The sequence below is a fragment of the Protopterus annectens genome, chromosome 17.part0 (assembly GCF_019279795.1).
Source record: "Protopterus annectens isolate FY-2018-M chromosome 17.part0, PAN1.0, whole genome shotgun sequence".
Taxonomy (NCBI): domain Eukaryota; kingdom Metazoa; phylum Chordata; order Ceratodontiformes; family Protopteridae; genus Protopterus; species Protopterus annectens.
Genome location: NC_056751.1, coordinates 149,771,095 through 149,791,986, shown reverse-complemented (window position 1 = coordinate 149,791,986; position 20,892 = coordinate 149,771,095). Strand labels below are relative to the sequence as shown.

The following is a 20,892-nucleotide window of genomic DNA, read 5'->3' as shown; positions in this document are numbered from 1 at the left end:
GTTAAACATTCTTCGGAGACCATAGAATTTCTGGATGTAAAGATTCATCTGCATCCTGATAGAGGTATCCGTATAGGAATTCATAAAAAAGAAACCTGGAGAAATCATTATCTGCATAGGGGGAGTATGCACCTGGGACATATTTTTGATAACATCTTTGAGAATCAGATCTTAAGAACCTCAAGATTATGCACCAAGAATGAAGACTTTGTAGCAGAACAGAGAAATATTGAGACACATTTAAGTAAAAGATCCTATAAAAGAAAGAATCTAAGATTGAAGCATGATTCACAGGAATTAAGGAGAGGAAAGGGACGTCCCTACTTCTCTGAACCCACATCGAGTCATCATGAGAGCCTGGATCTTAAAACTCAATCACAGCAACTTAAATGTTTGTTAACATACACTGCTGACAATAAGCAAGTATGTGTAGTTATTAGGAAGTTTTGGCCAGTAATGACAACTGATGACAAAATAAGAGACATTGTAGGTGAACAGCCCAGATTCCTATACAAGAATAAGAAGAATTTGAAACGTCTCATTTGCAACAAAGATGGATTTGAAAGAAATAGGCCCAATTCTAATAGAAAGGGTACTTTCAAGTGCTTAAGATGCAAAGCTTGCAACTCCATTGACAGCTCCAATGTTTTTGTACATCCATACTCCAGGCAACAGTACAATTTTAATGTTTATGCTGATTGTACTAGTTCCCACATCATATACTTAGCGACTTGCTGCCAATGTAGTGCTTTCTATGTTGGCAAAACAGATCAACGTCTTAAGGAACGTATCCTCAGACATTTGAGGGACATCAAACATAAAGATCCCAATAATGCCTTAGCAGCCCACGTAGCACAGTATCCTTCTCATTACTTTGTATTTAAGGCCATAGAGGCAGTCTGTCAGACCAAAAGAGGAGATGATGTTCATAATCGCACAGAGCTAAGGGAAACATGCTGGATAATTAATTTAAGAGCAAACAGATCACCAGGCTTGAATAGTATTGTGCCATTAAAACCTGCACTTAAGAATAGAAGGAATATGATTAGCAAGTTTACTTGAATGTTGCTTAATTCATATAATGTATTCACATCCATAGCTATTAGTTTTCCCATATACAATCCTATAGTAAAGAGAAGCACTGCCCCTTTAATTACAATGAAGGAAATTATACCTCTCTGCTAGTTGGCCTCCTTTTGGTTTACAACAAGGGCTTGTCAGAGAACTAAATGAGATATGGCTGTGATGCCTTATAAATACAAAAGCTGAACAGTCCTTTCTATACGATTTGAGGAAGGCTTACTTGTCGAAAGCGCTTATCAGAAGACTGAGGACTGCTTATTTTATGTTATATTCTTTTTATTCCAAATGAAAGGAGATGAAAAAGTGAACTGCCGTCACAAAAACCAAACAAAATGTTCACTTTGGAGAGCAAATAAGGGTATGAGACCCAAGCTGTACAATTCCAGATGGAAGTCAATATAATAGTTGAAATAATTCAAAAAATGGAAGTAGAATGTAGAAAAACTGGTTTATTTAACGCTTGTAACACCAAAACTGCGTTTTCGAATTTCTTCCTCAGAAAAAACAATTCCTGGTACAACACACAGAAAAAAACACACACCTTTTATACATCAATCAATTAAGGAATGTGAATAATTAATACTAATTAATTCAAATAGTTAAAATCAAATTTAATTACAAATTAGTTGTTTAAAATTGAATATGTTAAAATAAAAAGTGATTACTGCATATGCATTATGTTAAAATTCATTTCTTGGATAAAAAACATATTGGGAATAAATTGGTTAAAGATGTAAAACATATAAAAAGGCATAATACTATTGAAAGGCTGATTTTCTTGGAATGTTCAACACAAATAGACTGTATGTGTTCTGTTTGGGGTTGTGTGTAGTTCTACTACCATCTAGTGGACATGGAGAAATTTACAACTTGGCAGCTCTTAACTTTAATACTGGTTTTATTGAAAGCATTTCATTTAAACCTGGTTCTTTAGTGGCGTCCAGTGTGATCTGCCAAAAAAGTTCCCTATATTCAAGTTTGGTCTCCCACATGCCACCCCTAACCTCCTTGGTACAACCTCCAATACAAAGAAATAAAATACAGAATCCTTACAAACCTGGGTATGTGGAAACAGTGCGTTATTTAAATTGTTTCTTTTGATTTCATAAGTGTGTTCGTATATTCTGGATTTTAATTTCCTTTCTGTTTTTCCCACGTAAAAAGAAAAACAGGAGTGGCATGTGGCGATATATACAACCCCTGCTGTATGGCAGTTTGCAAACTTAGTAGAAGAGATGGTTCTTTTTCTACTAGGTATAAAAATGTTAATATTGTTTTGAATGTATTGACATTGGGAGCAAGAACCACATTTGTAAGTACCTATTTTATGTGATTCATTGTTTGTAATGGGAGCTCCTCCGAACTCAAAAATATTTTTTAAATTCATGTCCTTTCGATATATAAATTTTATTGGCTGATTCTTTATATGCTCAAGTTCTGTAAAATCCCTAAACTTGTCCCATTCTTTACTAAGGGTATTTTTGAGTACCACTGCATCACCAGTATAGTCCATAATATATGCATTTGAAAAACTATTAAAATGGTCAGGGTCATTCAATTCTATGATATTGTCTGAGTCATCCTGTCCAAGTATAGGGGCAAATCTCCCTTTTCTACCCTCTACAACTACTTTGTATATTTCATCCGTTAAATAAGAAGGATACCCCCTTTTTTGAAACATATCAATTATGAATTGGCAATCATTGAAAAAATCGGAGTCTTCTGAAGTCATCCTGCTAGACCTTATAAGTTGTCCCTTGAGGATGTTTCTTTTTTGACTGAAGGGGTGCCCACTTGAAAAGTGGAGATAAGAGTTTGAGAATGTAGGTTTCCTGTGTATCTTGGAAGTAAAATGGTCATTATTTTTGCTAAGTGAAACATCCAAGTAAATACATTCGTCAAAGTCCACCTTAGCTGTAAAATCCAAAAAACTTGTTGTACCTTTAATGTAATCCAGAAATTCATAAAATCTTTCCAGTGTGTCGGTCCAAAAGATAACAATGTCATCCAAAAAACGTTTGTAAAGAACCCAGCTGTTAACAAATTCACTTTGGTTTATAAACAAATTTTCCCACCATGAGAGAATAATGTTGGCGTAAGTGGGGGAACATTTGGCACCCATTGCCACTCCCTTTTCTTGTCGAAAAAATTCTCCCTGGAAGTACATGAAATTGTTTTTTAGAACAACTTCCATCAAGAGGAGGCAAGTTCTGAATTCATTGGTTGTAAATCCCTTGTCTTGTACCATACTTTCTTCTAACCAAAGTAACCCAATGTCATGTGGGATAGAACCGAATAGGTCTACGATATCCAATGTAATGAATATTATGTTGTTAGAGAAAAGGTGGGCTTTTACTTGTCTCAGGAAATCCCAAGAGTCTTTTAAAACTGTACTGCTCTTGTTAGAAAGTTCCTTTAATTTAATGTCTACGTATTTGGCCAAGGGGGTGGTGATAGACCCTTCTGAAGCGACTATTAGTCTCAAAGGAGGGTCATTAGGATCCTTGTGAACCTTGGGAATGCCAAATACCGAAGGAACTCTGGGACCCTGTGTAGTGAGAAAATTGAAAATGTCCAAATCAATGGAACCCTCCAGTAACAAATCATTTAATAAAACATTGATTTTGGCTGTAGAAATGTTTATTTCATTGATAGATGCTCTTGTATAGTTGTTGATGTTTTGTAAGCTTTCCTTCATTTTAGATTCATATATAATAGCGTCCATCAAGACTGCCCCCCCTCCCTTGTCTGGTTGCATGATACGGATAGTTTTGTTGCCTTTCAATTTTTCCAATAGTTGGATCTCATTTTTTGGTAAATTGGGAAACACACGATGTACCCCCACAGTTTTCCTTACTTCATTTTCCATCACTTTTTCTAAATTTCTTAACTGGGGATGAAGGGGGGGATTAAAAACACTCTTCTTCCTTAGCTGTGGGTTGGTGTTAATGTTATTGTGAGTTCCTTCAAAAATAAGTCCCAAGTTTTGTTTTCTCAGAAAGAGCTTTAAGTCAACAATGGCCCTAGGGATACTAGTTTTCCTTAAGGGAATAAACTTGAAACCTCTCACAAACAATTCAAATAGTTCTGGTATAACATCCAAGGAACTGTAATTGAAAATCTTGTATTGATGGTATTCATAAGTATTACCATTTTGTTTTATTTCATCATTACAGCCCACTAATTCCTGAATTTCCCCCTGTGTGGGTAAACTGGGTGGGGGTGGTAATATACTTGGTTCCGATTCCGTAATCTGTCTGACCTGCGTAAAGGGGGAACATATTCTAAAGGGATGTCCCTTGGAACATCTTCACCAATATCATTCACAAATCCCCCATCTGCTTCTAATTCTGTGTTGTTATTGTCTTGATTAATATTCACTAAATCATCCCTATAATGGTAATATGGTTTTGGTTTGGGGTATGCCGTCCCCTGGCTGTAAGCCCTAATGTCCCTTTCCAATTTTTGAGCCTTCCTTTTCATGTTCTTAGTGCACTCATTTTCAATTTGTGAAAAAATGCTGTTGTAAAGAGATTTTTCTGTTTCTATAGAAAACAATAAATCATTAGTGATGTCATGATTGACATTGTTGATTTTAGTAACCAAATGTGTCCTAATCCTGTCATTTTCAGCAATAATGGCCCTAGTAATGTCTAAACCACATCTGTCAAAAATGTTGATTAATTCCTTATGAAAGGTAGAACCTTCCTCTACCCTGTTGGGAAACTTTACAACACGTAAGCCCTTAGGTACTATACCTTTGTTTAAACATTCTTTTAAAAAAGTTGAATCACATGCCAATCTTTCATATTTGTCAAGATAAAAATATAGCAAGTCTAAATTATCCTTATAACTTTTGGTTTCTGAAGGAGAGTGGTCAGAAACCGCTCCACTACTATGCAAACTAAATTCTTTGTCCAAAAAATCCTGTAAATCAACAGGTTGAATGGTTTTAACTGAGTCACCTTGTTTGCGTGTAACACGATGTTCACGCTGCCCTCGTTGTTCCTTAGGAAGATTTGTGTTAGCGTTGCTCTTATTTCCCTGGTTTGTACAACCAGAACGTAAAAGAAGGGGAAACTCTTCAAATTCATTGCTGGAAATAGATAAAGGAGCCCGAACATCTCCGTTTGAACGTTCCGAAGAAACCGGAAGTGTATTTCCTCCAGTTGTGCCATTAGTAAGCACTTCCTGATGACCTGTTGGTTATCCGTTAGGTGGAAAAGAGTGTTGTGAAGCTAAGGAAACGATAGAAACACAAACCGGAGTGAGCAGCTCAACGAGTTGGGAAAGTTGACCAATAACTTTCCTTAGCTCACCCTTTTCACTGTAGTTAGAATCGTTATGAGTCTCTGCCCCTGGTGCCTCCGCCATCTCTCAACGTAACAAAAACCAAATGAAAGGAGATGAAAAAGTGAACTGCCGTCACAAAAACCAAACAAAATGTTCACTTTGGAGACCAAATAAGGGTATGAGAACCAAGCTGTACAATTCCAGATGGAAGTCAATATAATAGTTGAAATAATTCAAAAAATGGAAGTAGAATGTAGAAAAACTGGTTTATTTAACGCTTGTAACACCAAAACTGCGTTTTCGAATTTCTTCCTTTGAGGAAGGCTTACTTGTCGAAAGCGCTTATCAGAAGACTGAGGACTGCTTATTTTATGTTATATTCTTTTTATTAAAGTTTTGATTTTACTATTAAGTTTTACTGCCGTGGTGGACATCAGGAGTTTTTAGTAGTGTTTAACTCAGTTAACAAGTCACTGGATCTAAACAAGAATTTTGCCTCAAGAAGAAGAAAATATTTTTTTTCAGTCTAACAGCTAAAAAACAATTGATATCTAAACAAAGGAACATATATTACTACCCTGTGGCATTTCCGGACACGCAGTAATGGAACTATGTAATTAATATAAAGTTTCATGGAATGTGGTGAAGCCTTTCAGAGAGGAGTCAGATACTTGTAGGCTTATTCTTCCAGTGGCTTAATGATTCAGGCACTAAGGTATATAACATGAGAAACCAAATTTAAGACTAAGGCAGTAGCATAACTGGACTTCCAAAGTGGCTGCACATTGAGTAACAGCTTAACTTTAGCTCTCCCAGTGTGAAAACAGAAACTTAGCAGAGAAAGCCAGTGGACCTAGACTTCTAGGTAAATTTCAGTAACTGGCTAGCAAGTACACTGCCAAGATGACAGGAAAAAAGAAATACAGAGGACCTAAAGGAAAATCAACTACAAAAGGTGACAGAAAAACACTGACTGGAAAAGTACTGCAGCTGTTCAGCAAAAAGCAGTGCAAGCTTCAGACGTGCCTTCCTGTAACCTAGGGAAAAGCATAGGGCAACTGCACACAAACCTGACTAAAATAAATGAAACACTGATGGAGTATATTGACTCAAACAATAAAAGGCTATAAAAAATGGAAGAAGCTTGAAACAGATATTCAGATAAGGTGCTAAAACAGCAAAACTCAGAGGGTGAAAAATGAGAAAAAAAGGCTAGCTGAATTTAAGACTGCACAAGAAGAGATGTTTCAAAAAATAATAGAATTAGAAGACAGAACACATAGGAAAAATGAAAATTTTCTGCCATACACGTGAAGCTGGAAGGGACAGACTGTATTAATTTTATGAAAACACAAATAAGCAAATGGACTAGTATTTCACAACAGGAATTGTTAACTGAAAAGGCATATCATGTGTATGCTCCAAACCCGGCTATGAGAAAACAACCTAGACCTTTAATAGTAAAGATGCAATCTTACCAGCAGAAGGTGTTGATTCTGACAAAAATGTGGTAGAAGGACAAAGTACTAAAAGTGAGAGACAGCAGAGTGTTTGTGGAGAATGACTACTCGTATATCAGGCAGAACAGGAGTAAATGTATTCCATTATTTAGGAAATGTCAGGAAGCAGGAGTGAGATTCAAACTGCTGTATCCAGCTATTTTCAAAATAGTTTTCCCTGGAGAAAAAAAATGTTTTGATCAAGTACATCCTAAGGAAGAAACACAAAAGTTTGTCTAACAAAAAGTGAGCTGTGAAATAGGAGATTCTGACTCTCGCTTTTCTGATAACAAAGACCACAGAGAGGCTGTGACAGTGAAACCTTTTCCAGTTTTTCAACGGAAAATGCTTGAGAGTGGGGGAAAAACACAAGAGTTGACTAGAAGAATCGAGAGTATGTTGGAAATGAAATAGAGACAGGGTTTGGGAGATGGAGATTAACAGGAATAGAACAAGAAAATCTGGAAATACTGGACTTTGTTAAACTTGTAGGGGGCGCTAAAGCATATGCCCTACTTCGTATCATTCATATTTGGAGAATAAGATCAGTCACTTCTAAATTGACAAATGTGGGATTACAAAGTAATAATTATATTTGTGAAACATGTCAGAACAAGAAAACCTGAAAATATTGGACTTTTTAAGACTTTGTTAAACTTGTAGGGGACTCTAAAGCATATGCCCTAGTTCATGTCACTAATGACTGGAAAAATACTCAAGAGAGGGGAAGAGGAGGGAGAAAGTTAATTGCAAGTAAAACAATTGTTTCTTAATAGTACTATTTTAACAGAGCATGATTTTCTTTGCATGTTATAAAGCAAAGTTTTTTCAGTTATTTTCAAGTGCAATGGTGACAATAATGTAAATAGGTGCTCCTGTTTTTTTTCTCTCCCTTCTCTCTTTCTCCTTGTTCAGTTTTAAGAAATGTAGGCACTGCAATGTAAAACAATGATCTGGTTAAAAGAGCATGACAAAAGAAAATTAGTGTGCGTTTTCTCATTCTTGTACAGGAGAATGACTGGATTAAGGCCATTAGTTTAATCTAATTTTAAGAGAAAGCAAAAAAAATGAAAAAGAATATTGATTGAATATTGAGGCTTTTTCCCTACTAAACAGTTTTGTGCCTGCTTCTCATGTCTCTAGCAGACAATTGATAAAGAGAAATGGCTTGGAGAATATGTTTTCTGGAAGCATTCAAGCACTTCCCACCTAAGAGAGCTACAAGATAAGACAAAGCCAGACAGCAACAGAACCACAGGCTGTACCATGCGTCTTAGCATGGATAACCTTTACTTTAGGTTATCTGAAGTCAGTGTGTGTGTGTGTGTGTGTGTGTGTGTGTGTGTGTGTGTGTGTGTGTGTGTGTGTGTGTATAGGAGGGTAAAACTTCAATATGTGAAGATGTAAATAGTTTTTTGTGTTACTATTATTTGAAAATGTACACAGTTTTGTGTGCTATTAAGTTGATAGGTTTTAGGGGGTATTGGAGTGTGTTTGCATTTTTTGTTTGAGGGTTTTCAACAAAAAAATGTTCTGTAAGATGTGACATAGGCTCAAATGGAGATGCCAAGAATGGTATAAAAGATTAACCTGCTAAACAGTGCATACATGTAAAGTTTTAGGGGGTATTGGAGTATGTTTGCATTTTTTGTTTGAGGGTTTTCAACAAAAAACTGTTCTGTAAGATGTGACATAGGCTCAAATGGAGATGTCAAGAATGGTATAAAAGATGAACCTGCTAAACAGTGCATACATGTAACACAAAAGTTGGGATTAGACATTTAACAAAAAAGCTGTTATAGATAAAAGGTGGGAATATGATGCTTTCTGTAATATCTTTAAATGTTAATGGTCTCACAGATAAACACAAAAAAGAAACAGTAGTGAAGTATAATAAAAATGTAGAATGCAAATAGGTATGCTACAGAAGGCACACTTGGAAAGAACAAAATGTGAATTTGATAAAGAAAAGTTTTTAGGATGGTTATTCAGAAAGACAAGAGTACTTACATTAACTGCAAGAGGAACTCCAATAGTGATAGAAGATGATAAAAAAGAAAATAATGGTAGATTTGTACTACTAACAGGTTACTGGCAAGGGAGGAGGACTACACTGGCATGTATTTAAATTTAATTGCAAACTGCTATAATGGAGCTTAATAAAATTCTAGGAGGAATAATCAGCATTTAGCAAGGAATATTACTTATAGGTGGGGACTGGAATTTGGTTTGCAACAGTGAAGATATGTCTGGGGACCCAAAATAGAAAATAGGGTAGATTTTTAAAGTAATTTATGAAAATAGTTGGCATGCAAGATGTGTACTCAGTACTAAGAGTTTGGAGTGAATTTACATATTATTCTCCAGTACACAAAAAACTGGGCTAGTCTAGACAGAAGTTGCATGTCACAGGAACATGTGCTTTTAATTAAAGGTCTTGCTATGCACCCAATAACTATTTCAGATCCTGCGCCAATAATAACTAAAATAAAAACATGGGTAATGAACTAAAACTGAGACACTGGCAGTTTCCCACCTATCTGTTGAAAACAGAGGAATTTAAGGAATAGGTTTATACAGTAGCTATTAAAAAAGATAGAAATTTCTTCTGAAAATATAGCTAACGAGTAGGATAAAATTAAAGTGGAGTTTAAAAAGTGTGTGGAAATAAAAGAAAGGGACATATGGTTAAGAAGCAACAAGAATGAATTAGACTGACAAATGTTAAAGTATTGAAAAATAGAGGGAATCTGACAGAACATGAAGAGGAGCAACTACAGAATGCTAAACACAAGATAAGGGATTGCATTGATAATATGCATGAGTTTAGAAAGATTGCTGCTAAGCAACTGTTTTTGATAATAACTCTACAGCGCAATGACTCAGGCAGAAGAAAGTAGTATGGGTTGTCACCAAGCTTAGGGAGCCTACAACAAGGGATCCTGCAGAAGTATTAAAAATATTTTGGAAAATCTATATAAGTCTGTATAATGCAGACAAATATGGATATGAAGAAAAGGTACAAATGGAAATGTTTATGAAAAAAATAAATATGCCAAGGTTAGAGGTAGAGGAGGATCAATTACTAACAAGATAGGATAGGAGGAGATGAGATAAAAATGGTGATGTATAACCAATCTACAGGCAAGTCCCTGGGAATAGATGGTATTCCTGTGGAAGTCTGGAAGCTAGGAGAGAAAAACTGATGAATATCTGGAAGGTTTTGTTTAACAGTATTTTAAGAGGAGGAGAAGTATCAACGACTTGGAAGAAAGTGGTGGTGGCTGTAATACCTAAAGAAGATAAAGATCCATCAGATCAAGCTACATACAGGCCCATTTCAATGCTAAACCATGATTTTATAATGATAAAGATCTGGGAGGTTTGTTTAACGGTATTTTAAAAGAAGGAGAAGCACTAACATCCTGGAAGAAACCATTAGTGGCTGTAATTCCAATGGATTGTAAAGACCCATCAGATCCTGATTCATATAGGCCCACTTTTTAATCTAAACCATGATTATAAAGTGTTTATGTCTATAATGGCTAAAAATGGCAAAAGTGATGACAAAATTGATATATATGGATCAAAGTGGTTTTGTGGAGGGGAGACAAACATTTGGCAACATTAACAGAACACCGACGATCCAGACGGAAGCATAATATAAGAAAATACCACTGTTGTTGGTGGGCCTTGATGCAGAGAAAGCATTTGACAGAGTAAGCTGGGACCTTATAAGCAAAACAATGGAGGCATTTGCACTCCCTGATAAAATGATAAGGTTGCTTAGGAAGCTACATGAGGAATTGGAGGTGAAAATTAAAGTGGGTGGGGTCCTCTCTGATAATTTCTGCTTGAGCAGAGGAATCAGGCAGGGGTGTCCTCTCTCCCCTTTACTTGCATTATATTTAGAATCACTGGCAAAGAAAATAAAAGACTCAGAAATTCAAGGATATAATTGGTATGGTAATCAAGAAAAGCTGGCTCTATTTGCAGATGACATTATTTCACACCTGATAAAACCAGAAAGGGACATTGCAGTGTTGTGGAACATATTGAGACTGTTACAAATCTTTTCGGGATACAAAATTAATGAAACTAAAACAAAGGCAATAGAGGTAAATTACATACCCACACACTAATTAGTTCAGGAATAGCCATATTTATGGGGACATGATAAAATGAAGTATTTAGGAACATGGATTAAAATAATTCTGGTGTGGGAGTTGAGGAAAAGTAGAATATGTGGGAAGAGACTAAAAAGAAAACAGAGAAAATATAAGTTCTGTTATATGGAAATTGACAGTAAGATAGAAGTAGTTAAGTTAAAATATTTTTAGTCCGTTTAGTCTTGCACACAGTTCAGGCATATTTTTTATCAACCCGTGGAAAAGTTGTGGATAGCAATTAATAAAGAGTTGAAGGATCTTGCATGGTAGGGGAAGATGGCAAGAGTCAACTGGGATAAGCTTATTTTTCCAATAGAACAAGGCAGATTGGAATTACCCGAGTTGAAGGAGTATTTCAGAGCAACACAGTTAAGGCTCCTATACATAGCACAAGCAGAAAACTACAATTCAAAGTGGAAAGAGATGATGATGAAATGGGGGAAGCATAAGAAACAAGGAGGGACTGGGATTTTGGATGCAGACCTTTAAGGAGAATAACAATAATCATACAGAGTATTATATTCATTAAGTAGCAGAAAGTATTCTATGAACTAAGACAACACGTGGATGGAGAATGGAGATTTTGCCAATAGGGATGACTGCAAATAGGGATACAGACAATAGGAAAGAGAGGGCTGGAAATTATTGGAGAAAATTGGTGAAGGAACCAAGGTACTGGGAGCAAATAACTACAGAAGGTAATGTAACAGAATGGGAAGATGCCAAGAACTTTTTTGGACTTCAAGTTAGAGATTGCCTTCCCCATCAAGGGCTGATATAATGATATAGACAAAGAGAAACAAACAGCAGGGTACTAAATGAAAGATCAGCACTGGTAGAGTTTTTAGTAGAATCTAGAATGGACATTGCTGTTAAGAAAGGAATAATTATTAGAGCATACAAAAACTGCATGATAACTATAAGACTTGATCAGAGGAGGTTAGAAAGGATTGGGAAGAGAGATTAGATAAACAATTCACAGAGAAACAATGGGGGATATGTGTATGTCTCTCAAGTATACAACAAAGTCTAGAAGATTTAGGATCTTTGATTGTAAATATTTGCATAGGTATTTTTATACCCCTGAGTAGACTCCAAAGAATTTTTCCTCAGGTACACAGCAAATATTGGAGGTATGATGTGGAAGAAAGTGGTAACCAGGCACATATTTTCTGGGAGTGTAATGAGTTGGCATACTTTAAAGATTCCCTGCACACTGCTCTGTTGGAGATATTAGGTTAGTAAAATGGTGTAACTAAGGAAATTATTTTTTTGATCTATGATACAGAATCGGAATTGCCTAGACATAATAAGGTATTGCTGAGTCTAATTATGAAGGCAGCCAAAAAGCAATTATTAGAAATTGGAGAGCAAAGTCTAAACCAACTTTAATAGAAGTAGCAAAGATAGCAACAGAAATAAAGCAACTGAGATTGAGATCTTTAGAAAAGGGTAGGAGTAAATTACATAGGAAAAAAAAACATGGGAATTGTTGGATTGATACATGCAGACAAGGACCAAGGTTTAAAGGAACGCAAAATTTCAGTGAGCTATGACAATGAGTAGATATATTACAAGTGATGTAGAATGTTTGTAACTACAGTTGTGTCAGCATGGTTTGTAATGTATAATGTAAAATGTTTGCAACAGGAAAAAAAAAGGCAGTAGCATAACTAGCACATTCCGAAGATCAAAGAAAAGGATGTGTGAAACAATTCTTGGAGCAACATATGTAGGCTGTATGCAGAACATATAACCTGAGCACTGAAAATATTAATGCAATTTCAAATATGCTGTGACTCAGAGCAGAATGACTGGTAAAGTGACAGTCAGCTGAGCACAATAATATTTACTTGCTTTGACTGACAATTTTCAGCATTTTAAAGTAGTTACAAATAAATGATAACTAGTATGGCATACAAGAATCAATCAAATGAGGTTAAAAAAGATTGGGAAGAGAGAATGGAAATCAATAAACAAAGGAACAATGCAAGAGTCCAGAAGGGGTAGGACTGTTGCCTGGAAGCATGTGCATAGGTAATTTTATACCCAAAGCAGATTTCACAGTTTTATTTATCTCAGCTACATAGTAAATACTGGAGATGGGATAGGAAAGAGAAAGAGGTCACTTGGAGCATGTTTTTGGGAATGTAATGCATGGCAGATATTAAAAGGTAACCATCTGAAATGTCAGGACCTGCTAGAGTGAGTCCTGAAACAAGAAGACTGAAATGCAGAAAAAAATGGACGTACATATACTAAGTTTGGTATTGCCAGTTCCTGGAATACGTCTTTCTCCAAGGTACAGCAATATTGGAATTAGTATACATAAGCTTGGGTGTATGGGGAGAAAGGAAAAAGGGTGATGTTTGAAATTCATTCTTCTCCTGCAGTTTTGTTTTTTTGAGTTCCAACATTTACTTCAACAGGGAGCCTGTTAAACATCCCCACACACAGTACTTTGTCAGAAATGTTGGAGGAGCAAATGGTTACAACTAAGGAAATCATTCTTCTGAGCTGGGTTAAAAGATCTGAACTGCCCAGATATATTAAGGCCTTACTAAATTTAATGCAGTTTGTTGTCAAAAAAACAATTACTAGAAAATGGAAATTAAAATCTAAAATCAACTGTAAATGAAGTGTTGACTTCCGTAAAGAAGATAAAAGAACTGAAAGTGAGATGTTTAGAAAACAGAAATACTAAATTTACATAGAAGTAACTTGTGGGAACAATGCATGCAAAATAATGTTCAGGAAGAGGAATAAAATTTACGGGAATACAGGAAATGTGGAATTTGTATAATGTTGGAGTGAATGAACATCGTTAAAAAGAAATCATATGCATACTGTGTGAAAATAAAAAAGGCAATGTTATTATGGTTTGTTTTCTTTGTTGTTACTGTATATGTCACTTTAAATGCCATGTTTAATAATGATGTTAAAACATTTAGGGTACAGTGTAGCTATAACTGTAATATATGCATACTGTGTGAAAATAAAAAAGGTAATGTTATTATGGTTTGTTTTCTTTGTTGTTACTGTATATGCCACTTTTTAAAAATGTCATGTTTAATAATGATGTTAAAACATTTAGGGTACAGTGTAGCTATAACTGCCCTGATAACTACATGGCAAATGAGAGAGATGCATTTTAGAACTTCAAATTGAAATAACTAATTTTCTTTAGGTATGTTACAAAAAATGCTGGGTTTGCTGACAGTTCTGATTGTTAAAGTACTTCAGCACCAACTTTCATTTCATTGTCTGATCACTGTGGGGCAATACTGAAACTCACAAAACTAGTGCATCTGTTTCTTCACTGTGAGGATGCACATTTAACCTAATTAAGACTTGAGGAAAACACTGTTATACTCACCCAGAGAAGAAATGAGGAAAACCTTGTCATAATGACCCTTTAGCTTCAGCAGCTAGGTGGTGATGCTACATTAACATGCTTATCAAACAACTTGTTAGTTATATATTTTCTCATGACAGCCTGTCATGAATACGGAACACACCAACAAAATGCAACACCACATTATTCAACTCTAAGGATTACATCTCTGAAACTTCTTTATTTAGTCTGTGGCTCATACAATTGCCAAGCTGCGATATCAGTTGGTAGAATGAGTACCGTATCACCTTGCACAGTTACAAACTATGGACTATGGACAAATTGCAGAGTGCTGTGCACACTACACATCAGGCTGATCTCCTACATACAGAGACAGTGAGTTAATTAGTTAGTTAGTTAATTTGTTGATTGGGCCATGACAAAGAAGCCCTTTTTCCATGGTAACCTGGGAAGAAAGGCTTTATAGAGAGAAAAAATGGTGCAATACAGCATTTGGTATAGTCATTACAATGTGACATGCAGAGAAAACACAAGTACAGTTTACTTCACACAAACTTTCAAAGGATAACAGAGTACCAAGCATATACAGTCCATTCAAAGAATATGTAGACATCTGACGCAAACAGGCATGGTTACTTTCTTTATAAAGGACACTTATAGATATATACAAAGAAGGAGCATGACATAAGAACATTAAGTATCTATGCAGACATGTTGCTGAAAGCATTGCTATGTTTAGATTTAGACAGCTATATTTACAAATGTGAGAAACCAACATATTTGTAGAAATTACACAAAAAGGATGTGTTAAGACAACTAATAGATTTAGAAAGAAGTTAGGAAGCAGCGTTTCTGAAAGAAGTAAAAAGAGTTGGCTCAGATGTGTAACATGTATAAACAAGCAGTGGAAATATATATATATATATATATATATATATATATATATTTATATATATATTACTGCTCATTCTCCCTGCATTGTAAGCCCCGGTCAGCTGGGCAACTCATTACACATCAATGGAGCAAGGGATCAACTTAGAGATAGCCACTGGAGGTGGTTTGAAATTTTTGTCTTCAGCCCTTTTATCTCTTGCATGCATCCAGTAAAGTGGCTGGGAAGGGACATGGGCCACAGTAAAAGGAATCTTCCTCACTTCTGCAAGCTCATTCAGATAATTTCATTTTAAATGCAACCAACATTAAAACAAATTATTTTCATCAAAGTTTATTTTAGAATCCTGCTCTTTTAGCTGGTTTCTTTGCTTCTACAGAACCAGTAATCCCATCAAATACTTCAGGGCTGCTTTTCACACCTTCTGGGGTTTGACTTCCATATCACAGTTATGGTCACGCAGAAAAAACACAAACCACCTTTCCAGCACTTCTTTGTGTACCCTATGGTATTACTTATCAAACTGTCAACCCAAAGTCTTTTCTTCCTACTAGGACACTGTGCATAATAATGTATGTCATTGTGCTGACCAAATCCAAAACTGCAGGAAGGTCACTCACTTCAGGGTTCTTAACCTAGCCTCTGACATGAAAGATACATCTCCCAGAGGCTGCCACCTCTCTGGAACAAACTTCCAATTTATGCGAAACAGAGCCCCTTCCTTACCCTCTTCAAACATAAACCAGATCAATGGATGGGTGACCCCAAATTCATGTTTGGGGTGGTGCCCATGTCTCTCCTGGACAGAGGAAGTCATCATTAACTACCACATACCCTTACCTCTGTGAACTTTGCTCACTTCACCACCAACAACTGGAACAAGTTGAGATAAATATGGCTAGGCTTGTAAGGGCTCTAGGGCCATTAGCCTAGTAACCTCCTATGAACCTATGAATGAATGCAGTCTCAATAATCCTGTGAAATGGCTTCTCTCAACTCGTATTCATAACGATCACTCCCTTTTCTCTTAATTCTCAGTTCCCAGACCATATTACTGTACTAACACTCCAAAGTTACTTCTACTAAAATTTACCATTTTTTTATGCTGATTCTTCTTTTACTGTGAACACTTCACTACACCTTCTTTACGGTCTTTCTTCAAAGCGTATTTGCAATCTGGTTCTGAACTGCAGTGTAATAAGCTCTGTAACTTTGTTCAGCAAACTTCCTACTTCCCTCAAACAGAATGCATTTTGTGTCTGTCACACCTACTTAGTCATCAAAACTAAATTAACTGAATAAATAAAAAGTTACTCAGCTTCAGAAGAAATCAATGAGGCAGAGCCCTGTATTTGCAGCAGCTGAACTCTTTCAGATAAGTAAACTTGTAGTCAGCATGTTGGTTTCAGGGGAAGGTGCTAGGCTCTGACTCTCATAATCCAGAAACAGGATCACACTCAAGCTCAGGGCAGGATACAACATCCTAGTGATGAATGTGCTTCTCTGTTGAATTGAGTGGAGTCAGAGTCCAAAGATGAATGACAGCTCCTCTCCAGACAGATGTGCAGGCCAAAGGTACAGGAGATTCTCAACTCACAGACCACTTACTTGTCTGTGCCTTGCCCTTTGTGAACAAGAACTACAGCAATGAGTTAAATGGTTTAGCATACACTAAAGCAGAACTTGTATTTTTTTTTGTTTGCTCAATCTACCGTCACTGTCCACTTTCATATAGTTGTTTTGGGACTCTCATCGGTTGCCCATCCTTTTTTGTTTGTTTTTTTGCTTCAGTGCAAGTTACTGAGAATGTAAAGGGAACTAAATCACTGTAAGAGAGTAGACATGGATGGTGATTCAGTCTGACAAACTACAAGTAATAAAGTAGAGAGGGTAAAGGGAAACCAATAGAACATATACAAATAACCCTGCAAATGATAACTACAGCAAGAACTGAAGGAAGTGAAATAAAATAAATAAAACATACCTGCCCAATGCCAAGTACCATAGATGATGGAAATCTGTGGAAAAAAACACAAAAAAAATTTAACATGCATATACACGTTAAAGGCAATGCATGCACTTAAAGGAGAGCACCACCCAAAAGTCAAATTTTTTTCTTTCCATTCAGAAAAAAAAAATGTAATAATTATGTCTGCCTTTCTTTCCTGCATTTCCTTCAGTGTTACATCACAGCAGCTACTGACAGTGGGTCACTTATCCTAACAAGAGCCATTAGGAAAGCAATGCCATTTAAATGTGCCTTATCAGTTACAGGCTGCCAGTATCACACCTCAGATAAATGGTGTAGCCTGGAGTTTGAACAAAGGTAGGGCTTTCAAGCTTAGTTTTCAGATGCAAATATACTTCCCTGTAATAAAACTCAGTGCCACAAAGAAAGAAAGCAAATACGTTAATCTTAACCCTTCTTACTTTGTATATGATTTTGCATTTTTTTCTGTACTGTAATTTCTGTAAAAGTGCATGTTTCTTCTGGAGTTGGGGAAAGAAAATTAACATAGAAGACTTTATTTCTACCTACAATATTTAAAACCGTGAATGGAACACAAACCATCTCAGCCCAAGTAATACCTATTAATCACAGGGGTTAGATTTCTCACACTTGAAATCTGAACTACAGTTGTTACTTTGAAAAGAAAAAAAAAAACAATTAACCCAGCTACATTTTCAAGCCTGCCATTCAAACATTCCTTAAAATGCTGCAACAGAGATGCCCACTAATAAAAATCATAGGAAGCAAAGTAATTAAATTGTGGATTGATGATGTAAGTGAAAAGTAAGCAGTCACAGCAATGTTGTCAACTGATGAGAGAGAAAACTACAGTAAATGATCCCCTCATCTCAAGGATTTCTTTCTGTCCCTCTAAGATGACATCAGGAAGGCCGCACTGACTGTAAAACAAAATAATGCTAGCCATGGCAGCCTCCTTCAGATCACTTTGGGGGATAACAAATTAGAAAAGAACAATAACCATTTACTTTGACACAGAGGCATTAGCGATGCAGAAAAGTTCAAGAATTGCTAAAAAAAATATGTTTTTCCAGTTTTTGGGTTTAGTTCTCCTTTAAGTACTTAGTGTAACATGGCCAGACACAGTAAAATGATCTGATACACTGTGCCTATTTTAGAAAGGCAGAGGTAAATTCCAACACTGTAGTGTGTTTTAATTTCATCTATTATTTAATTATTCATTCTATCTAACATTATTTGTATAAAGTATTGGAAATGTATGTCATATTGTGGCATCCATCTTCTTTATCTTGTCAGGGATTTTATTAGAAAGCTGCTATCCAAAAAAAAAAAAAAAAAAAAAAAAAAACTTAAAAATACAATGTGCTAACCTGTATAACAGGTTGTACAAACTATCAAAGGTTCATAGGTGTGTACTAGGCTACGGGCCCTGGAGCCTTTACAAGCCTAGCCCATAGGATTGCTCTGGCATCGTGCCACCCGACCTTAGTTTCTAGTGCCTCTGTCGAATAAAGCCACTGGAGTGATCCCTGGGGTGAATTTTCTATTTCCCCATTCACTCATCAAGATTTCTCTTGAAGAGGGCCAGTGAGGTGCTCTGCTTGACATCTATGGGAAGTCTATTCCATAGCATGGGCAGTCTCTGGATTATGAACCTGTCCCTCCAGCATGTTTTGTTGATTATGGTAATGAGGTTGAGGTCTCTGGAGCGTGTGGTGTGGCTGGATTGGGATTTCTTTAGATGTAGAATTTTTAACAGATCTGGGTCAGACATGGCTTTGTAAGTCAAGCAGAGATCGCCTCTAAGTAGGCGATATGAGACAGAGAATAGTTAGAGTTTTTTGGGTCTGTCCATATAGGACAAATGTTTAAGGCCTAGGATCCTCTTTGTGAGGTACTTTTGCGGCCTCCCCATTTGTTGCAGGTCTACTCAATGATTCACCTAATGAAGGAAGAGTAGAGGGAGACAATGACCTCTTTCTTCCTGGATGCAAAACCCTTAGTAATGAGATGTGCCATATAGGACTTTCTCACCACAGTGACAATGTGGTGGTCAAAAGAGAAGTTGCTGTCAACCTGTGTTCCCAGATCTTTTATACCACTTTCTGTGTTCCAGTGGACTACCATCGACGTGGTAATTCATGGGAACTGGCTTTTTTCCAAAGGGGATGACGACACAGTTTTTGGCATTGAGTTTAAGGCCATGGTTCTGACACCAGTCGTAGGTCTTAGTAAGGCCTTTCTGTAGGATGTCAACACCACTTGGGGAGTTAATAATAGCTCCCAACTTGCAATCATCTGCGAACTTTGTCAGCCAGAGTCCCTTCGCGTTAACCTGGACTTCAGAGAAGTAGCTACCAAACAGGAGAGGACCCAGGACTGAACCCTGTAGGACTCTACTTGTGACTGGTAGGCAGTATGACTTGGAGTTGGCTACTTTCACAATGTGGGTTCTATCTGTGAGCCAGTTTGCAACACACCTAGTGATATAGGGGTTGATGCCTAGCTTAGTGAGTTTTCTATGATTCCTAAGTTGGGAATGGTATCTAAGACCTTGGCCATATCAAGGTAGGCTATATGAACCACCTTGCCTTCATCCATAGCTCTGGTGACTGACTCAAAGAAGTTGACTAAGTTGAGCAGGCATGATCTACCCTTCACAAAACCAAATTGTGTGGGATCCAGAGTTTGAACGTTCCCTATATACTTGTTTATTAGGTCCATGATGATGCATTCCATAGCTCTGCATATCAGACCATCAGGCTAATGTGGTGATAGTTCCCAGGGTTTGTAGTTGCTCCTCTTTGTGGAGAGGGATGACTGTAGCAGTGCGCCATTCGGTAGGGACAAAGCTGGAGGTGAGGCTGTGGTTGAACAGGACACACAGGTGAGGTACCAGTTCATAGGTAGGTACTAGGCTATCGGCCCGAGGGCCTACATAAGCCTAGCCAACAAGGTTCCCTGGCTTACGCCACCCAAGAAAGTTATTTTCCTGTGCCACTGTCAAGCAGAGACACAGAAGTGATCCCTGGGGTGTATTTCCTATTTCCCATCAACTCATCAAGATTTTTCTTGAAGAGTGCTTATGAAGAACTTTGCTTGACATACATGGGTAGCCTGTTCCAGAGTATGGGAAGTCTCTGGGACAGGAATCTATCCCTCCCAGCATGTCCTGTTTATTGTGGTGACAAGGATTAGGTCCCTAGAGCGTGTAGCTCGGAGGGATTGGGATTTCTTTAGGTGTAGCATGTCCAACAGCTCTGGGTTTGACATAGCTTTATATGTTAGGCAGAGAGAGATCACCTCTGAGTAGGCAATATGCTACGGAGTAAAGCTGGAGTTTTTTGAGACAATCAGTGTAGGGCATCTGTTTGAGGCCAGTAATCCTCTTTTTGAGGTACTTCTGTGACCTTTCCAGTTTCTGCAGATGTCTTGTGAGGTACATTCCAAAAGGGGCGCTGTACTCTATAATGGGTCTAATGAGTGTCGAGTAGAGGGGAACAATGACCTCTTTTTTCCTGGATGAGAACCCTTTTATGATGAGGTGTGCCACGTAGAAGGACTTCCTGACTACTGTGGCGATGTGACTATCAAAGGACAGACTACTGTCC

The 20,892-nt window shown here is 37.0% G+C and overlaps 1 protein-coding gene across 3 annotated transcripts in view; it reads right to left on the bottom strand.

Annotated features, from left to right (window-relative positions):
- Positions 1 to 20,892, bottom strand: part of SLC35D2 (solute carrier family 35 member D2) — a 649,758-nt gene that overhangs the window by 545,180 nt on the left and 83,686 nt on the right. For all 3 annotated transcript variants that reach the window (XM_044059523.1, XM_044059521.1, XR_006363184.1), the window contains exon 2: positions 17,276 to 17,309. In XM_044059523.1, the coding sequence (XP_043915458.1) occupies positions 17,276 to 17,309 (34 nt within the window). The remainder of the gene's footprint in view (positions 1 to 17,275; positions 17,310 to 20,892) is intronic.